Here is a 22,052-nt window from a genome sequence, read left to right as displayed (position 1 = left end):
ACAGTTGCCAGTTTTTTGCCTGCAGGGCAAATTTTGTCACCCTAGTGCAAATCACATTAGGTGTGACAGTTGTGCAAATAAAAAAAAATACCTTTTTTGGCTGTTAAATAAAACCAGTCGTCACTGTCAGTTCATGTCACAGTTGCCAGTTTTTTTTGCCTGCAGGGCAAATTGTGTCACCCTAGTGCAAATCACATTAGGTGTGACAGTTGTGCAAATTAAAAAAAAGCTACTTTTTTGGCTGTTAAATAAAACCAGTCGTCACTCTCAGTTCAGATCACAGTTGCCAGTTTTTTTGCCTGCAGGGCAAATTGTGTCACCCTAGTGCAAATCACATTTGGTGTGACACTTGTGCAAATTTAACCAAAAAAATGACAGGCAGAGGAAGGCTACATCGCAGGGGCCGTCGTGGTGCTGGGATTCCCTTTGGCCCTAGAATGGCCAGTGCTCAGAGGTCACGTACCCTGAACCCCCAAAGTTCTGAGGACTGGCTATCACAAGACACCCAATCTATTACAGCTTCCGCTCGGAACCTTGACGCTCCTCTATCTTAGCATTGGGCACCTCTCATGCTACCACTTGCCTGCCTGCCGCCACCACCAACACTAGCACCAAAGCAGCTTTACTTGATCCGCCAGAGGAGTTATTTACACATCAGTTTGAAGACATGAGTGATGCGCAACCATTATTGCCAGAGGATGTAGTTAACAGGGAAATGTCTCAGTCAGGCAGCATTACACACATGGACGTACGGTGTGATGATGATGTTGTACCCGCTCCTGCTTTCTTTCTTGAGGTGTCAGATAGCGTGAAGGTTTTGATGATGACAATGTGTCCGTCGATGCCATGTGGGTGCCCGCTAGAAGAGAAGAAGAGGGGGAAAGTTCAGATGGGGAGACAGAGAGGAGGAGGAGACGAGTTAGAAGCAGGGGGAGGTCGTCGCAAGGAGCTAGCGGCACTGTCAGACAGCATGCATCGGCACCCGGGGTCAGCCAGACGGGACGCCAATCAACGCATGCTGTTGCAACCACCAGAATGCCGTCATCGCAGAGCTCAGCAGTGTGCCATTTTTTTTGTGTGTCTGCCTCTGACAACAGCGAGGCAATTTGCAATCTGTGTCAGAAGAAACTGAGTCGTGGGAAGTCCAACACCTACCTAGGCACAACTGCTTTGCGAAGGCACATGATGTCACATCACAAACGCCTATGGAATCAACACGTCAGTACAAGCAGCACACAAAGTCAAAGCCGCCATCCTCCTCCTGGTCCAGCATCTTCAGCCTGGTCAACCACTGCTGCCCTCCTTGCCCCCTCTCAACCATCCGCCTCTCTGTCTCTCGCCATGAGCAGTTCCTGCTCATCTGCCCACAGTCAGGTGTCTGTCAAGGAGATGTTTGAGCACAAGAAGCCAATGTCTCAAAGTCACCCCCTAGCCCAGCATCTGGCGTCTGGCTTGTCGGAACTGCTAGCCCGCCAGCTTTTACCATACAAGCTGGTGGAGTCTGAGGCCTTTAAAAAATTTGTAGCCATTGGGACACCGCAGTGGAAGGTACCCGGCCGAATTTTTTTTGCACAAAAGGCAATCCCTAACCTTTACTCCATTGTGCGAAAGGAAATTATGGCATGTCTGGCACACAGTGTAGGGCAAGGGTCCATCTGACCACTGATACCTGGTCTTCAAAGCATGGTCAGGGCAGGTATATCATCTACATTGCGCATTGGGTAAACCTGGTGACGGCTGCCAAGCATGGAATGCGTGGTTCTGCAGAGGAGTTGGTGACACCGCCACGACTTGCAGGCAGGCCTGCTGCCACCTCCTCTACTCCTCCTACTCCATCATCTTCCTTAACATCCTCGGCCGAATCCTCTTCCACTGCTGCGTCTTGCTCCACATCACCGGCACCCCCCCAGCTCCCCAGGTGCTATTCCACATCCCGGATAAGGCAGTGTCACGCCATCTTGGGGTTGACTTGCCTCAAAGAGTCAACACCGCACCAGCGCTCCTGTCGGCCCTGAACGCACAGGTGGACCAGTGGCTGACTCCGCACCAACTGGAGATCGGCAAGGTGGTTTGTGACAACGGAAAAAATTTGTTGGCGGCAATGAGGTTGGGCAAGTTGACACATGTGCCGTGCATGGCACATGTGTGTAATCTGATTGTACAACGCTTTGTGCTCAAGTACCCAGGCTTACAGGATTTCCTGAAGCAGTCCAGGAAGGTGTGTGGCCATTTCAGGCATTCCTACACGGCCATGGCACACTTGTCAGATATCCAGCGGCGAAACAACATGCCAGTGAGGCGCTTGATTTGCAACAGCCCGACACTCCTAATGTTCGACCGCCTGCTCTAACAAGAAAAAGATGAACCCCTGGACTACTGGGTGTGCCGGCTTGACCTGTGGCCTGAGCTATTCCAATTTGCGCTCGAACTTCTGGCCTGTCCCGCTTCAAGTGTCCTGTCAGAAAGGACCTTCAGTGCAGCAGGAGGTATTGTCACTGAGAAGAGGAGTCGCTTTAGTCAAAAAAGTCTTGATTACCTCACCTTTATTAAGATGAATAAGGGATGGATCCCGAAGGGACTGACACTGGGCGATACATTTGAGTGAACGAGGCCTGATCAGATGAGCTGCCTTGGGCTAAAAATGGTCCACACGCTGCTATATTTGAACTCTGAATGCCGGATGACTTGCGTGACTTATCCGCCACCAAGTAGGGTTCAAGCCGCAATGTTTCAGGGCACTTCCTGCATGGCGAAACAAACAGAAATTTTTCATCATCCATGTGTACATGCCTAATTTTTCTGGCCTCTGCTGCTGCACTTGTTATGGTGCTGCAATTTTTCTGGCCGCTGCTACAGCTGCGACAATACCAAATTTTCATCCATGTGTACATGCCTCATTTTTCTGGCCTCTGCTGCTGCACTTGTTATGGTGCTGCAATTTTTCTGGACGCTGCTACAATACCCATTTTTTCATCCATGTGTACATGCCTAATTTTTCTGGCCTCTGCTGCTGCACTTGTTATGGTGGTGCAATTTTTCTGGCCACTGCTACAGCTGCGGCTGCGACAATACCCAATTTTTCATCATCCATGTGTACATGCCTAATTTTTCTGGCCTCTGCTGCTGCACTTGTTATGGTGCTGCAATTTTTCTGGCCGCTGCTACAGCTGCGACAATACCCAATTTATCATCCATGTGTACATGCCTAATTTTTCTGGTACTCTCTGCTGACATCTATGTCCATTTTAGCAACCGTGGATATTAGATGTCTGCTAAGGGTAGCATGGTGGCTCAAAGGTTAGCACTGCTGCCTTGCAGTGCTGGGGCCTAAGGTTCAAATCCCTTAGGTAACTCTAACTATGTGCTGCCTAATATGGGGGGAGCTCTAACTATGTGCTGCCTAACATGGGGGAATCTATATGCTGCCTAAAGGGGGGCTCTAACTATGTGCTACCTAATTTTGGGGAATCTTATGTGCTGCCTAAAGGGGGGCTCTAACTATGTGCTGCCTAATATGGGGGAATCTATGTGATGCCTAAAGGGGGCTAAAGCATTTTGATTTATGCCCTTTATGGATTAAAACTAGACTCTGCATCAACTATGTAATTTTCCATGGGAGTTTTGCCATGGATCCCACTCCGGCATGCCACAATCCAGGTGTTAGTCCCCTTGAAACAACTTTTAAATCACTATTGTGGCCAGAAAGAGTCCCTGTGGGTTTTAAAATTCGCCTGCCCATTGAAGTCAATGGCGGTTCGCCGGTTCGCAAACTTTTGCGGAAGTTTGCGTTTGCGGTCCGCGAACCGAAAATTATATGTTCGCCACATCACTACTTGTGATTTCCAAAAAGCTCTACGAGTCTGAGACCAAACTTTTCAAAAGATCATTCAACTCTGGTCATGACATTGTTTAGTGACTTCTAAAATTCTTAGAAATTTCAGTAAAGGGTATATTATCCCTTATATAAATAGGGGCCTAACTGGAGGGAGTGTAAAGGTGGACCCAGTGACTGAAGGACCCCAAATGTAGCTTTGCCACATAATAAGGCACCAGTAATATCAAAAGTAATATGCAGGTGGGTCCCCCTGTTACAGATTTTATGCTGGTGCCCAGAAGGTTATGCCTCTGTATAAAACTATACCTAAATGCATATATAAGTGTAAATAACTGTACTCATATAAGAGATATTGTTCCTGTATAATGACCTATACCTGGTGATGATCACTATAGAAATATACTCTATACATATGTTATTTTAATATTAGTAGCAGCTCTCAACCCATGCAGGAAAATACCTTGTGAATCTTGTGGGCTGCTATTACATATATCATGCCTAATGCATCACCCTCAGTAAAACTCACACATTTATGTGGAAGTCACAATGCACGGACAAGCAAGTGCATTACGTTATAGTAGTTTTATTACTCTTTCCAGTATATGCTTAGCCTTTATAGAATATGGCGTTTCTTTGAAATATGCGGTTTTGTACTAATCTGAGTTTTTTACTTATAATTTTAGTAGCAAAAAAAGAGACAACTGTCGTTGACCTCAAGCCACCTGTGAACAGACCACAGTCACCCAGTGCCAATTCTAGTGCAAATTCTACAGGGCAGAAAGGTAATGAAGACATACACTTCTTTCCTCAGTTTTTTTGTTCTTTTGGTATATGTTACCCTACTGTGTTGTAGTGGGCCAACGGCTCACCAGTAAAACTTAATTTGGGGGCCCACCCTAAAGTTACATGCAAATATCACCTGTTTAGTGCTATATTTCCACTTGGTGTTTTTTTGGAGCCAAAACCAGAAGTGGATCCAAAAGGAATAAGAAATATAAAAAAGGACTTATACTTCTTCTCCTCATGGATCCACAACTCGCTTTGGCACAAATACATGTCCTGTATGAGCAGCAGTCAGTGTGACAGCAACAAGCGGTGCTTACTGTTTCATAGTGCAATACACTGTAAAAATGAACCACGTAGAAAATGAAAGGGGAACCCACCATCAGTTATCTTGCATGATGATCTTTTATTCTGTCAACTGGTAAGTCATACAATGTGCAGTGGGTAAGACACAGGAGAGTACATGAGGATGGGGTGCCCCCCTCTTAATGCACATATCTGCTCTAACCTGCTGCACATTTTATGACTTCCCTGGTGATGGAATAAAAAATCGTTGTGCACGACAACTGATGGTGAATGTTCTGCTCATTTTCTACATTTATATTGAGAAGCACTACTAATCTACTGTAATACTTTTTCCTATAAATTAGTTAAAAAAAATTGAAAATCCAGACATGTCTTGGCGCTATTCAGAGGCCCTCTGGTGGATCCACCTGTTTCACTGTGGGACAGTCTGAGCCTGTTTACCACTTGTGCACCAAATTGTAATATTTAGTAGTGTTGCTATAGTGTCCCAGTACAGCTTTGCCAGCTACCATCCACTAGAGAGTTATTGGGTGGCTGGGAATAGGGATGAGCGAATCGAATCTGATGAATCCGAATTCATTAAGAATTTCAGGAAAAATTCAATTTGCAACGAATGCGAATATCGGCACGTTTCGATCACGTGAATCACTTAATTAAACTCCATTTAGTGTGGTCCAGGCTCCAGGGCATCTAAAATGGCGGATCCACATGTGAGGACATGGGGCAAGGAATTCTGGGAAGGCGGGAACAAGGGTAGACGGGATGACCCTGAATCACATGCAGCCTATCAACAACCAGTCACAGCCCTATATAATCGGCAGCCATATTGCGGCCAGTAACTTCAGACTTTCATAGCAGAGAGATAAATAGGGACAGACAGTGCTGTATGTTGGCCAGAAAAGCTTTTTTTTCCAGCAGCGATTCACCTCCTAGTCACATCAGCATTCGGTTGCACAGAGGGACAGAGAGCAGTGTGTTGCACAGAACAGCAGCGATTCAGCTAAAGCACAAATCCTGCTTAGAAGCACTGATAGGGAAGGGAGTGAGATTGAAAGAGAAAGTGCAATTTTGGGTGTAGTACACAGTGACTGTGTGCTGCACCACTGGTGTGTACTGCTGGTGTCGTACACAAATACCTTTTTAAGCATACTGGAGCGCATTTTCCTCCCCTCATAAGTGCATACCACATTCGTACATCTAAGTGGTGTACTATTTTGTTCCTGTTAAAGTCTCAAGGGCCTAGATACTGTGAAAGGCAAGGCAAAAGTACACACTGGCTGATGTTGTACACCAATACTTTTTTAAGCGTACTGTAGCGCATTGTCCGCCCCTCATAAGTACATACCCCATATGTACATCTAAGTGGTGTCCTATTTTGTTCCTGTTAAAGTCTCAAGGGCCTAGATACTTTGAAAGGCCAGGCAAAAGTGCTCACTGGCTGGTGCTATACGCAAATACTTTTTTAAGCGTACTGTAGCGCATTTTTCGGCCCTCATAAGTGCATACCCCATACGTACATCTAAGTGGTGTACTATTTTGTTCCTGTTAAAGCCCCAAATTCATCAGGCAGAGGTCGCAGCAGACTAGGGGCAAGTGGCAGCAGGAGTTGCAGCAAGAGGCCCGAGCTCCCAGTATCAGCTAGCGGTCGTGTCTCCACCAGCAACCCATCTGCCGTCATCTATTGGTTAACACGGTCATCCACTTCATCACAAGTGACATCTGACACCCCCAGTCAACAGTCGGTGGGTTCCTCAGACACAACCCTCAGTTGGCATGGCCCGGGAGCAGTCCCTGTCCTCCCATTGCCTCTGTCCTATGCTGTTCCCTCCCCCACAGAAGTATCTTATGCTGTGGGTTCAGCTCCACTATTAAGTGAGGACAATCTAGAGGACAATCAGCAGCTACTGCTCAGCCAAGAAGTGGAGGAGACATCCGCTGCTTCCTCCGCTAGGCGGGCAAGTAGTGATGAGGAGAGTTTTGTGGGAGGTGGTGTTGCGAGCGTTCAGACTCCTGAAGCAGACACTGTTCAGGAATCTGAGGAGGACATCAGTGACATGCAGACACAACTCGATGATGATGATGATGATGAAACTGAATGCACTTGGGAGCTGGATGCAGATTGGCTTCATCATCATCAGGAGAAGAGGGTTGCAGGTTGCCCGTGAGGCAGCAGCTGAGCCAGCAAGGTAGTATCATGGTTGCCAGTCAGCATGGTGGAAGAAGTAAAAAGTCTGGAGCTAAACGTTCCCGGGGTAGACCACCAGCTTCACGGCAGCCTACCTTCCCGGGGGGGTAGTGAAACAGGGGTTCCTGGAGTCACCGGCAGTAGCAGTCAATCATTGCGGACTGTTAGTGGGAAAATCAGCTACTTGGTGGTGGGGCAGTTTTTCATCAAGCATCCGGAATAGGTTAACATGGCCACATGCAAGATGTGTCGGCAGAAGGTGAAGAGTGGCCAGGGTCCCAATGTTGGCATCTACTAAAACACGTGTTGGAAACGATGGCTGGTCAGGGCACTGGAGACACGGCACCTACATCTCATGGCCACATGAGCCCTTTGGGGGGCTGAACTGGAGGAGGAGGGGGAGGGGCACAGTGGAGCACAGTTTAGGTTTCGCGAAATGGGCAGTTTTTCTTGTCATCTGACAGGAGAGGAGGAGCAGCTTGAGGGTTATGAGGAAGGCGAGACAGAGGACCCAGACACACCACCGTGGCAGTATGCAGTGGAGATAGAGGCAGGGAGTCCCTCCGAGTCACTTGCAGAAATGGCACAATGCATGCTCACTTGCTTGCGTAGTGACCGCCGAATTGTCACCATTCGGCAGTGGGGTGACTTCTGGCTCTCCACCTTATTGGACCCTCACTACCAGCACAAAATGGGAGCCTTTTTTACACCCACTGAGAGGGAGGGCAAACGGACCTACTACAGAGACATCCTATGTAGTCAGTTGGCCGATGCCTACCTGCGCCATTTCCATCCTCTCACAGGTCTGAATTGGGGGGCCCTCTGTGCTTACCTTCCACTACCATGGCTGCTTGGGAAGGGTGGGGTGGCAGGAGCAGTACCAGCTCTATCAGCAGCAGTCTGAGTCTACAGTCGTCAGCCTTCTTCACCCGCATAGTGAAGCAACTCATCAGTAGCAGGTAGACCTGGAGCAGGACCTGAACCAGCAGGTGATGGCATACCTTGACATGACCATGCAAACACACCTTGAAGATCCGCTGGACTTCTGGGCAGCCAAACTTGATTTGTAGTCGCAACTAGCAGAGTTTGCCCTGGAAAAGCTATCCTGCCCAGCCAGTAGTGTGCCATCAGAGTGGGTGTTTAATGCGGCGGGGGCCATAGTAAAAATTTTAAGTTTTATGTAATGCATATCCTCAATACTTACTTGTGCACACTAACACTTTTATAAAAGAGACTGTTTTCTTCTGCCTACCTACCTCAGCTGATCCTGCCACCCACCTGATGCCACACATCTGATGCCAAGTTCTCCTTTTTTCACCTACCTTTGTCACCGGGTCATTTTCAGGTCTCCTGATGCTGCTGCCACCTCCAGGCTGTCTCATTCTGCCACCATATGTTCTCCTCATGCTGATGCCAGCTCCAAGCTGTCTCATACTGCCACCCTATGTTCTCCTCATGCTGCTGCCATCTCCACGCTGTGTCATTCAGCCACTATATGGTCTCCTCATGCTGCCACAAACTCCAGGCTGTGTCATTCAGCCACTATATGCTGCCGCCAACTCCAGGCTGTGTCATTCAGCCACTATATCGTCTCCTCATGCTGCTGCCACCTCCACGCTGTGTCATTCAGCCACTATACGTTTTCCTCATGCTACCGCAAACTCCAGGCTGTGTCATTTAGCCACTATGTGCTGCCGCTAACTCCAGGCTGTGTCATTCAGCCACTATGTGGTCTCCTTATGCTGTCGCCAACTCAAGGCGGTGTCATTCAGCAACTATATGGTCTCCTCATACTGATGCTACCTCCAGGCTCTGTCATTGTGCCGCTCTGTGACAGTGATTCTAATAGCGATGCCTCTGATCTGCATGTCATACTGAATAACAGTATTCTTTCACTAACCCAGCACACACCCTATGCATGTTACAGCAAGGCAAAGTGTTCTACACCCTAAGTGAGGCTCTCTGTAGACCAGAAATATCCATTTTTAATCGCAATTTGCCACGAATAAATTCAGACCAAATCAAATTTTTCCGGAAAATTCGGCAAATCGCCCAAATCGAATTTTTCTAAAATTTGCTCATCTCTAGCTGGGAATAAAAGGTTTGATTAGGGCATATCAGGTACTGGGGAGTTTTTCACATGTATTTTACTTCTTTGCACTTAATCTAATACATATACTGAGGTGATAAAAGTGTCAAGGGGTTACATTTCTTGCCTTTAATGTACACAGTTGAATGGTAATTTGGTCACATGTCAGTCCTAACCAATTATTGCAGTAGAAAGTTCCTAGTCCAACCTCTCTCTTTCTCTCAGGAGAAAGGGGGACCTAAACTTGTTAGAACCTCTTAGTGTGTGAGTCATGGCCTGGCTCTTACAGAATAACATCTCCTAGTCCTGTATTTGCTGAAAGTTTCTGTCAGCCAGCAAGGTATATGTTTCCTTGCCTCAGCCTATATTTTTGCACCTTGTACCATGATGAACCAACTTGTAAAGATGCTCATCCAGCAATTTCAGTAATTTCAGACTGAGAACTTAAAAACCAGGTAACATATATACCAGCAAATACATCTGCAGTAGACATTACACTTATCAGTGCCAAAGGTAGCATGTAATCCCTAAATTCAGCCAAGCTGCAACAAAAGCACTAATTAAAGGGACGGTGACCAAATCCTTATTCTACTGACTCCAAAGTTTTAACCTACCATGCCTTATTCAAGCATTTGTATTGCATTGAATTTGCACAAGGAGTTCAGTAAAGTTTTCGAGTTGTTTCACAAAATGCTAATGTTTAAAGGTCTCATTCCTGCACTTTGCATATGTTAACAGCTTCACTAAAAAAATATACTTGTGGGGTTTACAGGGGAATATTGAGTCAGTCCACTACTCCACCACAGGATATATACTTTAGGGTTTATTATGTCCAGCATAACCCTCTAAGCTTTCTGTGGCCACCACATTGCCAGTGCAAGTTTTCCTGTATATGTTCTGGTCATAAAGAAAAAAGTGTCTAGTTAAGGGACAGTCAGGCTGAACAATATGGAACCCAGTGTTAAGCCTAGTGGCCATAGGCCCATCTGCTTTCTAGATATTTATTTGGAAGTACCAAGAACCACAATCCACACAAGAGAAGACCTTGTGAGGCCTGTTAAAATAAGAGGTTCCCTGGTCTTCCATGAATCCAAGTTACCCACTGAATAATAAAAAGTTATGGCTTTCTGGTATTCCTAGGATTTATAAGTTCTACTCAATTTCAAGATAGTTGCTTCCAGTGGATGAAAATAAATCATTATTTATGTACAGAAGCCAAAAAGTTGTACTGACCTGGTCCTACCCATACAGCCGGAGTGTGATACAATGTATTAGTGTATGACTTTGTTCACATCTGTGTTGGAGTTTCTGTTAAAAGTTCTGTCATGAATACATGTTAAAATAGAGCTGTATGCAACACTACTTTGCTTATTAAAATACTGAACACAATGATGAAGACCCGATGGACCCATTAAAATCAATGAAGTCTGTCAGGTCGCTGTCGGTGTCCATCATGTAAGAAATCCAGAGTTACTATTATTTTCGTTGTTCATCCCCAATAACAGAGAAGGATAACATAAATAACTAGTCTAAGAACGTATACATTTGACTGTACAAAGCCAAAACAGAGTGCTTATAAACGGGGCTTAGACATCTTATCTTATCCCCTATCCAAAGTCGAAGTGCCTTTGAGAACAAGAACTTATTCTGAGAAATGCTTCTAGTGGAGAAAAGCTTTATGCGTACAGGACCAGAGAAAGTATACACATGTAGTACACATGTAGTACCTGCAGCTCCATAGATTGAGTGCTGTGCTGTCACATGTGGCTCTGCAATGCATATAAGAACTTACTCTCAGCATTGTTTCGTTCTCAAAGGCACTTCGACTCATGCATTAAAATTTACTTTCTGTGAGCAAGAATAGACTAGGATGAGTTTAAGCCTCTGCATGCTGTCAATGAATGGAAACATTCTCACCTCTAGGGATCGTAACAATGGGGAGTAACTTACACACAAAGGATAACATGAAGTTAAACAACTTTTATTTATACAATGACTAGCTGAGTACCCACCGTTGCCCGGTTTTTCATTCCTAATCCTTGTTGGGGAGGAAAATCAACAAAGGTGGAAGCTTTTGATTTCATATCCTGTCCTCATATATTGTTGTCATATCCCAACCACATATCCCATCCTCATATCTCAACCTAATATCCTGTCCTCATATCCAAACCTCATATCCCGTCCTCATATCCTGACCTCCTATCCCGTCCTCATATCTAGACCTCATATCCTGTCCTCCTATCCCGTCCTCATATCCCGACCTCATATCCCGTACTCATATCCTGACCTCCTATCCGGTCCTCCTATCTCGACCTCATATCCCGTCCGCATATCCTATCCTCATATCACGACCTCCTATCCCGACCTCCTATCCTGGCCTCCTATGCCGACCACCTATCCCATCCTCATATCCCAACCTCATATCCCATCCTCATATCCAGTCCTCATATCTTAACCTCATTTTCCGTCCTCCTATCTCGACCTCATATCCTGTCCTCATATCCCGTCCTCACATCCCATTTTCATATCCCGACCTCATATTTCAATCTAATTTTCCGTCCTCCTATCTCGACCTCATATCCTGTCCTCATATCCTGTCCTCACATCACATCTTCATATCCCGACCTCATATACTGTCCTTATATCCCATCCTCATATCCATCCTCATATCCTGGGACTGGTGGGACTGATTTGTGATTAAGATATTGTAAGCTGAAAATAGAAGGGGACTTGGCTTTGTGGGACTGGGCGTGATTTGCAAGCCAGACCGATGCACAAAAAGGGTAGATAATAAAAGGGGTGGGCTTAAAATGTGGGCATGTCTTTGTGAGATGGGGTGTGGTTTGCAAGCCAGAATGCCACATTCACCAGGAGATGCAGAGCTTGTGGAATAAGGTACTGGAATTCCCATATACTTGCATGGGACGTGAAGCAAAAACCCATATTTTATATAAGGGTGTAGGTAAGGGTTAATTAAACTATCATCTATTTTTATTTGACATATAAGTAATATGTATACCAAGTATCATTGAAATATCTCCAGCCGTACAGAAGTTATGTGGAAACATACATTTCCCATTGATTTGTATGGGACTTTAAGCAAAAACCCTGACCCTGGCAAATGGGGTTGAGTAAGGGTTAAATTACCTATCCTATGTTTGTTGTTGACATATAAGTAACATGTGTGACAAGTTTCATGTTAATATCTTTAGCTGTTTGGATGTGATGCTGGAACATACACATACACACACACACACACACACACACACAGATACACACATTGAGTTTTGTATATATATAGATTAAGCTTCATTTATATTTATATGACTGAACAACTTAAAATAAACATGGCTTACTTTACAGATCACCATAGGCTGTTGCTCCCACATGTCCAGACACGAAGAGGAAGTCTTCTGCCCACATATCTGATGCCATCCTGATATAACATTTCTAATTATAACGCTCAATAAACAAAGTTGTTAGATAAAGATTAGGTTGGCCTTTGCCTTTCTTATGGATCATATGAATAGGCAGCTCTGTACACTTATGCATTTTTATACTCTTTTTTTGTAGCAAAAATCAACAATACTGCCATAGACCTCAAGCCTACAGTAAACAGACCTGAGTTACCCAATGCCAATCCCAGTGCCAGTTCCACCGGCCAAAAAGGTAGAAATCTTGAATAGCTGTTCTTCCTTTGTCTGTTTTTCCTTTGTCAATTGTGTCACACTTACAGGACAACTGGTGTTAGCTTTCTGACATTCTTCCATAATTTCAATTATAACTTTAGGTCTTTAGAGGTTGGTGTGAGTATTTATCATTGAACCTGTTTTGCTGTTTTGTTGAGTGTTAATATTAATCCAAAAGTTCTGATCTCAAGGATCAGGGCTTCAAAACATAGCAGAGTTTGTATCCAGTTACATTTACCAATATCAGCCTTTTATTATGGAAGAGGTAAAGAAGACTATCAGAGATGGGAAGGCTTTCCCATTTAGTTTTCAATTTATTTCATATATATTTAATATCTCCTTCAACTTTAGACAGCAAACAACAATTCAACATAACACATGACACATGCTGACTTTATTGATTAATTAAAGAACCTTTTTCAATCCCTTTGTGATCAAATACATAATAAATACAATGAAACCTCTATGAGAAGACCATTCAAAATTGCATTGAAAAGTGGTACTCTAGTGGTCTACTCAAAGAAAATGGCCACTATATGCATAATGCAGGATAGGCTGTAAACTCACTGTAAAATATGAACTTATTGGGGGTTGTTTGTGAAAAGTGGTGTATATGAATGTCTTTTTACTCCATTAATTCATGTGGTGGAAACTGTGTACCTGCACCAAATTTATTACATGGTGCAGGGCATGTGATAAATCTGGTGCTGATCACATTTCTTACTTCAGTACACCACTTTTTATGGTGTTTTCATGAAACTTTTTGGGCGACTTTTAAAAAAAAAAAAGTAGCAGTTTCATAAATCCCTGACCACTGTAAAAACTCAAATAAATATGCCTATCACAGCAAAAAAAAAAACAAGAAAGCAAGTAAAAGGAAAGTCGCACAAAAAGTTGCAAAAATTGCACTGTGCCAACATATTGTGACAAATTTACCCAGGAAAACCTGAGTAAAAGTCTTCATAAATACCCCTATTATCTTTAATTTAACCCCTAAAAGACACAAGACATAATCTAAACAAGCCGACTGATGTAATCAACAGCTGGGACCTCGTGGATAATAGCAGACATCAGTGATCACACTGATGTCTGCCATTAACCCTTCAGATGCCATGATCAATTCTGATCATGACATCTAAAGTATCTGCAGGGTTTAGAAGGACACTTTAGACCACCCGCAGCCTTATTGTGGGGGATCAATTAGTCAAGATGGTGGTCTCCATTCCTCCTCCCTGCTGCTCTTCTGGGATACATGTGTATGGTCTGCCTTCTGGCAGACTATACAAATGGATCGCAGGTAACACTGATCAGTGCTATGCCAATGCATAGCACTGAACAGTAATAGCAATCAATAGCAATGGAGACTAATGGAGTTTAACAAAAAATATAAAAAAAATAAAGTAACTACATTTTTTTAAAGTGACTAAGCCCCTCCTCATGTAAAAAAATTAATTAAACCTTTTTCCCATTTCACCAATTAAAAAAAGTAAAATAAATAAACAAATTTGATATCACCTAGTTATGAAAATTATCTGTGTTCATAAGGCAAAAATGGGCTGTGTCCTTAAGGGATTAAATGTCTTATAAGCATATTTAGAAAACACACTATAATGCTGTACTGATTCATGTTCTTCAATTTACTGTGTAATACATAATACGGGGAGAATGACTAATAAGACACCAAGGTTACTTGCCTATACCTTGTAACAAAAGTAAGAAACCTTGCACGAAACATGATGGCGTAGTCATCATCACCACAGACATACCACTTGTTTCGGCAGTAGTTTCTTACAACCCACACAGGAAAACACTTAGTAACAGCAAGTTAACATCCTTCAGGTACTTGCAAGAAACAGAACTCCTTTTGCCCACATTCGCCATCAGTTATTTAAAATGATTTGAGTGCCAGATTTGTTCTGAAAAAGTGTCCTTCTTATGCTGAATAAAGGGGTGGCCTTCTCTGTGTGGTGGTGGGCTCTGAAATACACCCTTTCTCATTTTGCCTCTTCATTTTAGTAGCTAAAATGGACACTTCTCCTGCGGACCTCAAGTCACCTGCGAACAGACCACAGTCACCAGGTTCCAGTTCTTCAAATCAAAGAGGTAGGACAAAATCAGAAATTCTTTCAGGAGTCAGTCTATAAGTAATACCCATTTGTATTTTCTAAGGCCATTGGATTGGGGGCCAGTATTTCAGTAGCCTGGCTAGCATAGATGTGAAAAGAGCATTGAGTGGAATCATTCCAAATCAAACATGCTTGTCTTTCCCCCCCCCCCCCTATTTTGAAACATAGTACGTGTTGGCAGAACCATTTGGCCCATCTCGTCTGCCCAATAATCTGAATCCTATGAATAGTCCCTGGCCCTATCTTATATGAAGGATAGCCTTATGCTTATCCCATGTATGCTTAAACTCCTTCACTGTATTCTCAGCTACAACTTCTGCAGGAAGGCTATTCCATGCATCCACTACTCTCTCAGTAAAGTAATACTTCCTGATATTACTGCATAAACATTTACCCCTCTAATTTAAAACTATGTTCCCTTGTGTTTTATTTTATTTTTTTAACCTCTTTAGGACCAAGCCAATTTTATTTTAGCATTTTCGTTTTTTCCTCCTCGTCTTCTAAAAATCGTAACTCTTTTATATTTTCATCCACAGACTAGTATGAGGGCTTGTTTTGTGCGCAACCAGTTGTCCTGCGTAATGACATTAATTTACCATAAAATGTATGGCGCATCCAAAAAAATACTATTTGTGTGGGGAAATTAAAAAGAAAACCGCAATTATGCAAATTTTGGAAGGTTCCATTTTCACGCTGTACAATTTACGGTAAAAACTACATGTGTTCTTTATTCTGTGGGTCAATACGATTAAAATGATACCTATAATTATATACTTTTCTATTATTGTTGCATTTTTTTAAAATCGCAAACTTTTTAACCAAATTAGTATGTTTAAAATCCTTCTATTTTGCCGACCTATAACTTAAAATTTTTTCCGTATTAACGGCGGTATGATGGCTCATTTTTTGCAGCATGATCTGTACATTTTATTGATACCACATTTGTGTATATAAAACTTTTAGACATTTTTTTTATTATGTTTTTTTATATAAAATGTCACAAAAAAGCAGCAATTTTGTGATTTTCTTTCCCTTTACGTTCACGTTGTTCACGGGATTAATAATATTATATTTAATAGTTCGGACATTTACACATGCGGTGATACCAAATATGTGTATTAATAATTATTTTTTTACATTTAATGGGGGTAAAATGGGAGAAAAGGACATTGTACATTTTTATTGGGGGAGGGGACTATTTATAGCAATCCTTTGACTGTTAATACTGTTCAGTGCTCTGCATAGGGCATAGCACTGATCAGTGTTATCGGTCATCTTCTGCTCTGGTCTGCTCGATCTCAGACCCGAGCAGAAGACCCATGGAAGGCGGTGGAGGCAAGTGAGGAGACCTCCGTGTGCCGTTCCGGATGATCTGATCGCTGCGGCAGAGCTGCGATTGATCCAATCATCTATATTTCTGAACGCACTCCAGCAGATGCTGTGATCTGTATTCATCACGGCATCTGAGGGGTTAATGGCAGACTTCCGCGTGATCGTGGATGTCGGCCTTTACCATCGGGTCCCTGGCTGTGATCAGCAGCTGGGACCAGCCGCGCATGATCCGAGCATCTCTCCGATGCCCGCTGTCATGTACAGGACGTAAATATATGTCCTGGTGCGCTAAGTACCACAGCACCAAGATGTAAATTTACGTCCTTGGTTGTTAAAGGGTTAGTATGCTCTCCTCCTATATTGTGTTGATTCTCTTCATGTATTTAAATGTTTCTATCATATCTGCTCTGTCTCCTCTATCTACTCATGTTAAGGTTGAGAACTCTGTGGTTCTCAACCTGGGGTACAAGTACCCCCAGGGGTACTTAGCAGTTCTCCAGGGGGAACTTGAAAAAAAATCAGTAATGGCAGCCACAGCCACTGGTTACTGGTCTGGATCACTTTGAAAGAAATGGTAGGCTGACATCACTGCACCGAGGAGCGATGCAGGAGGACAGCAAAGGGGAAGGAAACTGGGCTGCTGTATGCAGTAACTACAATCAGCTTTGTTGCTCCACTGCCCCTGTAGACCAGGGACCTACTGCTATGAGCCATAGCAATAGGTCCCCAGACCAGAGGAGCAGTGGAGCAACAAAGCGGGACAGCATAGTGGCCTACAACTGTATATGGGGGCAGTCTGGGGTCTACAGCTATATTTGGGGGCACAGAGGGGGCCTAACAACTTTATGGGGACAAAAAGCAGGTACTATTACTGTGTGACAATAAACATGGGGAGTTTATAAATAGGGTATTGTACTGCAGAAAGGAGCCTAAAATGATTGATTGGCTGGTTTTGTGCAGAAGTCTTGTATGGGAGAAATCTTAATGGCAGTCTAGGCCAGATAGTGAAGAAAAGAAAAGTAAACAACTGCGGTTAGAAGACGTCACCTGTAAATCGGGAGACTGGGGAGATAGGGAGAAGAACAGGGGGCCTGTTATAGAGTAAAGTACAGCATATGAATTATACTATAATCATTACAAAATGTCTCTAATATGGGGGTACAATTTTTTGGTAATGAACTGTCATGGGGTACCTGGGCAAAAAAGGTTGAGAACCACTGCTTTAACCTTTCCTGATAAATTTTATCCTGCTACTCATGTACTAGTTTAGTAGCTCTTCTCTGAACTCTCTAGTATCTATATCCTTCTGGAGATATGAGCAGGAATTTTTAAAGGATTTACCAGTTTTTGGGGATTTAAAAACTGGGTTAATAATATGTCACAATTTGCGACTTTTCCTGCGACTTTTGGTTTACCCATGAAATCAAGATGTGTTGTGATACGCAGATTTGTAGTAACTTTAATGTCGTGTTAATGGATTTATCCTAGCGATTTGTCACACAATTTGTTGCAAAGTCCCCATTTGTCCTAAATCTACACAAGCCCAGACCTGTCTTACAAAATTGTCTTGTAAAAAGCTGCTTATTTTGGTGCAAACGGATTAAAAAGTCGCAGAGGAGAAACCATACCCAGTACTGAAGTAACATATGTGTATTAGCACCATATTTTTCACATGCCAATTAATACATTTGGTGAACCTACACATTTCCACCAAACAAATTAAAGGTGTAAAGAATGTTCCCCTACACCAGCCTTGATAAATTTCACCACTCATGGTCTCCAGTACTGGGCACTATACTCCAGTGCTCTGTACAGCGGCATGAGCACTCTCCTCTGTTTCCTAATAACTCTCCCTATACACCCAAGAATCCTGCAATTTGCCTTTGGGCATATCTTTATATTTATCTCTGGGAGTTACAACGTGTTATTTTATATTGGCTATTCAATCCCAAAAAGAATGTCGTTTTTGAAGAAATTTACCATTTTCTTCATTTTGACTGAAGTCTAATATGCAGTTTTTATATGTGCTAATATGAATCATATGGCTACTGTATATTAGATCTCTGTGACTGTTAGAATGAACTGAGCTTTTCTATTTATGTCATTAAAGCTTTATAAATATTTTATAAAAAGTTTCACAACATTTATATCTTGGCAAGGTCAAGATTCATATGGCTAGAGGTCATCATTTAAAAAATAACTCAAGTTTTTAGTGGATGACAATTCTTTCTATGCAAGAATTATAAACGTGCAACAGTGGCCTATTATGAAATGTTTTAGAGACAAATAAAAGTGATCATGAACACATACAGGTTAAAATAAGAATGGCAACACCCATCATAAAATTCTATTTTAAAGGTGAATTTATTTTAAACATTTTTACAGGGGGCAACTTATTCAAAACCCGTCTTTTGGGCTATATGTAAAATCACTAAGCCACATAGGAATGGAAAAATCATTGATCTGTCTGGCATTTCTCAGCAACAGGAAGGGTGTAGGTGATACACATCAGCAACCTAAAATTGCCTATACAGTCTCCAAAAAGTGCAGAGAGATTTTTTTTATTTTTACCACAAAGCCAGATAAGCAAGTGCTTTTAGATAGAAAATATGATACAGGAATTTAAAAGATAAATCCAACAAGTGTATTAGATAGTGACTTATGATCCGATTATAATCCAGATGTGCATATAAAGCAGGGTTTATTGGGATACAGAAAGAGTAGATTAATAGTGTTGCTCGCGAATATTCACAATGCGAATTCTATTTGCGAATATCACATATTCGCGAATTTGCGAATATTCACGAATATAGCACTATATATTCGCAATTATGAATATATATATATATTGTTTCACAGTACACATCACAGTGATCATCTCTCTCTCTGCTTCCAGCTTGTGTGGTGTAAAGAAGGCTCTAATATTACTGTGTGAGATTGGCGTACGAATTTTCGAATATGTAAATTTTTGTATTTGCTAATTTTCGAATATGCGAAAATTCGCGCGCCAGTCAAACACAGTAGTATTAGAGCCTTCTTTACAACACACAAGCTGGAAGCAGAGAGGGATGATCACTGTGATGTGTACTGTGAAAAAAAAATTTTTATAGAAAAAAATAAAAAAGAATATTCGTAATTGCGAATATATAGTGCTATATTCGCGAATATTCGCGAATTCGTGAATATGCGATATTCGCGAATAAAATTTGCATTGCGAATATTCGCGAGCAACACTATTGCAGAATACGTGTAGTTTTTTCTGCACCAAAACAAGGAAATGTATTAAGAATCAGTTGCAGATCATTTTTTTTAAATCTGCAGAATGTAAACATACCCTAAATGAAACAATCAGCGCTAACAGAGGTTGGTTGCACAAACCAAGTACAACTTTGGAAACACCATATGAGTGCCATGCACAGACCTCCTGTAGTCTGTGCATTGCACTCACCCTGAACCCACCCTAAGGTCTTGTTCACATTGTCTGCTTCCTGGCCTCGCATAGACAGCAGACAATGGACAAACCTCTGGTAGTGGGCAGGATCAATTCAGGTGCTGGGAGTTTCTTAGGTAACAACAACTTTACTTTACCATTATGCTATGCGTTTCAGGCATCTGATAAGCTGTCACTCCGCAAAATGCATTGCAAGATGGGAAAATAAAGTTGTTCTTACCTAATAGACTCCCAACACCTGAATTCATCCTGCCCACTACCAGTGATGTATTCTGGGAATTGTAGTACTGAATAGCTGCTCAACAAGGAAGTAGTGATTTCTGACATTGGCGAAAGGAGGTACAGACCCACAAAACAAATGCTTCATAACTGGGGCAAACAGGTAAGCACTGCTATATGCTTCTGGAGCATTTCATTTTTTTTTTTACCTGACTTTGGAATAACCCTGAAGACTGATCAAGTCATGCAGACTTTATATATCTTACAGGTATTTGTAACAGTTTGCCATGTAGACATTAGTGTTACTATAAGGGAAGTATAGTTGTGCTAACTGATAATAAATTGTTATAACATGATAACAAATAAAAAATATTACACCACTTATTTCAGAGACCAAAGAAAACAAAGTAGACTCTGCTCCCAAGGTGGCACATCAACCAGGGAAGAAAGCAGCCCCACCTCCACCAATACCAGCCAAGACCAAACCCAGCACCAGCCAAGCCAACAAGTGAGATGTATTAATCATTAAACCCTGGAGCAATACAAGGAGAAATTGATCAAAAATTACTGACACAAAGAAAGTTTGGTCACATTGGTAGAGAAGCTTATTAGCAAAGGGTTATAACTTTTTTTTGTGTTGCATTGACATGCTATAGGTACTTACACATATTTCCTAGAATGTACAAACTAAAAGACACCTGCAAGGATATGCCTGTTAGAATGCATTCACATTTTTGGACCGTATCTATTTATCTGTTTCTGTTGCCAGACTGAAAACATTGGCAATAAAACTCATACAGTTCAAAATTAAGCCGACCGGAGTCACTATCTGACGTCTGTCTCTTTTAAATGAATAGGGTGCGGCATGGGCCGCCTGAGCCGGCTTCCATATCCCCAAAATGTAGTGTGAATGCACCCTAAGTTCTCTCTTCATCCTCAAGAACCAATACAATTACAAATATTTGGAAACAATATATATGAAAGTGTTATTACTGTAGACTATTTAGAGGGAATGTCCAACTTAAAAAATGATCTAAATAACTTCTGTTTAAGTTGATAAATTTATATGTGTTTTTTGTCACAAACCTTGGTTAAAAACATCTCTAATTGATATGTGTTTTTTGCTACAAACCCACCTAAATATTTATGAATAAATTGACAAATGGCAAAAAGAAAGTCCAGCACAGTGATTTTCCAGTAAGGTTAATTTAGCCCTATTGTATAGTTTTTTAAAACATAATCCCAACATGGAACATGATAACATCCATCTGATGTGTTTCAGATGCTAGTCCTTAAAGAAGTACTATGGCCAAAATTAACTTATACCCTATCCACAGGATAGGGGATAAGTAGATGATGGCAGAGGGTCTGACCTCTGGGACCCCCCACGATCTCCTGAACAGGACCTGGCTCTGAGTGAGGAGTGTGTGTGTGGTAGACGGCAGGCGCTCCATTGAAATAAATGGAGTGTGCACCATCTAGGGTAGACGGCACACGCTCCTCACTAAGCAAGACAGGGTCCCGTTCAGGAGATCACAGGGGGGTCCCAGTAGTCAGACCCCTGCCATCAGCTACTTATCCCCCATCCTGTGGATAGGAGATAAGTTAATTTTGGCCACAGTACTCCTTTAAAGGGAATGTTTCAGTAGGTTAGCCCATACTTACCTACTGGTAACAGGTAATAGCGCTGATGACACTCATCACTATGTTACCTTCCCTATTTTTATCCGTCATACCATTTTTGAGAAATCTCATGCTTGTGCAATAACATCTCTAGCACCGTGGTCCTGCATTGTTATTATGTACATGCATGATTTTCCAGTGGTAATCTTATATTAGGAGGAAATCCAAGAGCACCAGGGTGAAGTAATGCTCCCAGTGTACCAAACAATGTAATTTGCATTTTGCTATATTTTACGCTTTGTCAAAAAATGTTCAACTGACACAAAAAAGTACCATAGTGATAAGTGTCACTAGGGCTATTACCTGATATAGTCTGACATAGTTACCAGCTATTGGACAATAACAGACAGGGCA

The 22,052-nt window shown here is 42.4% G+C and overlaps 1 protein-coding gene across 2 annotated transcripts in view; it reads left to right on the top strand.

Annotated features, from left to right (window-relative positions):
- Positions 1-22,052, top strand: part of SH3D21 (SH3 domain containing 21) — a 121,498-nt gene that overhangs the window by 71,027 nt on the left and 28,419 nt on the right. For both annotated transcript variants that reach the window (XM_056560615.1, XM_056560616.1), the window contains exons 11-14: positions 4,519-4,617; positions 12,772-12,867; positions 14,904-14,990; positions 20,406-20,523. In XM_056560615.1, the coding sequence (XP_056416590.1) occupies positions 4,519-4,617; positions 12,772-12,867; positions 14,904-14,990; positions 20,406-20,523 (400 nt within the window). The remainder of the gene's footprint in view (positions 1-4,518; positions 4,618-12,771; positions 12,868-14,903; positions 14,991-20,405; positions 20,524-22,052) is intronic.

Source organism: Hyla sarda, chromosome 2 (assembly GCF_029499605.1).
Source record: "Hyla sarda isolate aHylSar1 chromosome 2, aHylSar1.hap1, whole genome shotgun sequence".
In the NCBI taxonomy this organism is placed as follows: Eukaryota; Metazoa; Chordata; class Amphibia; order Anura; family Hylidae; genus Hyla; species Hyla sarda.
The sequence above is the reverse complement of the archived record's forward strand: the minus strand, read 5'-3'. Positions and strand labels throughout refer to the sequence as shown.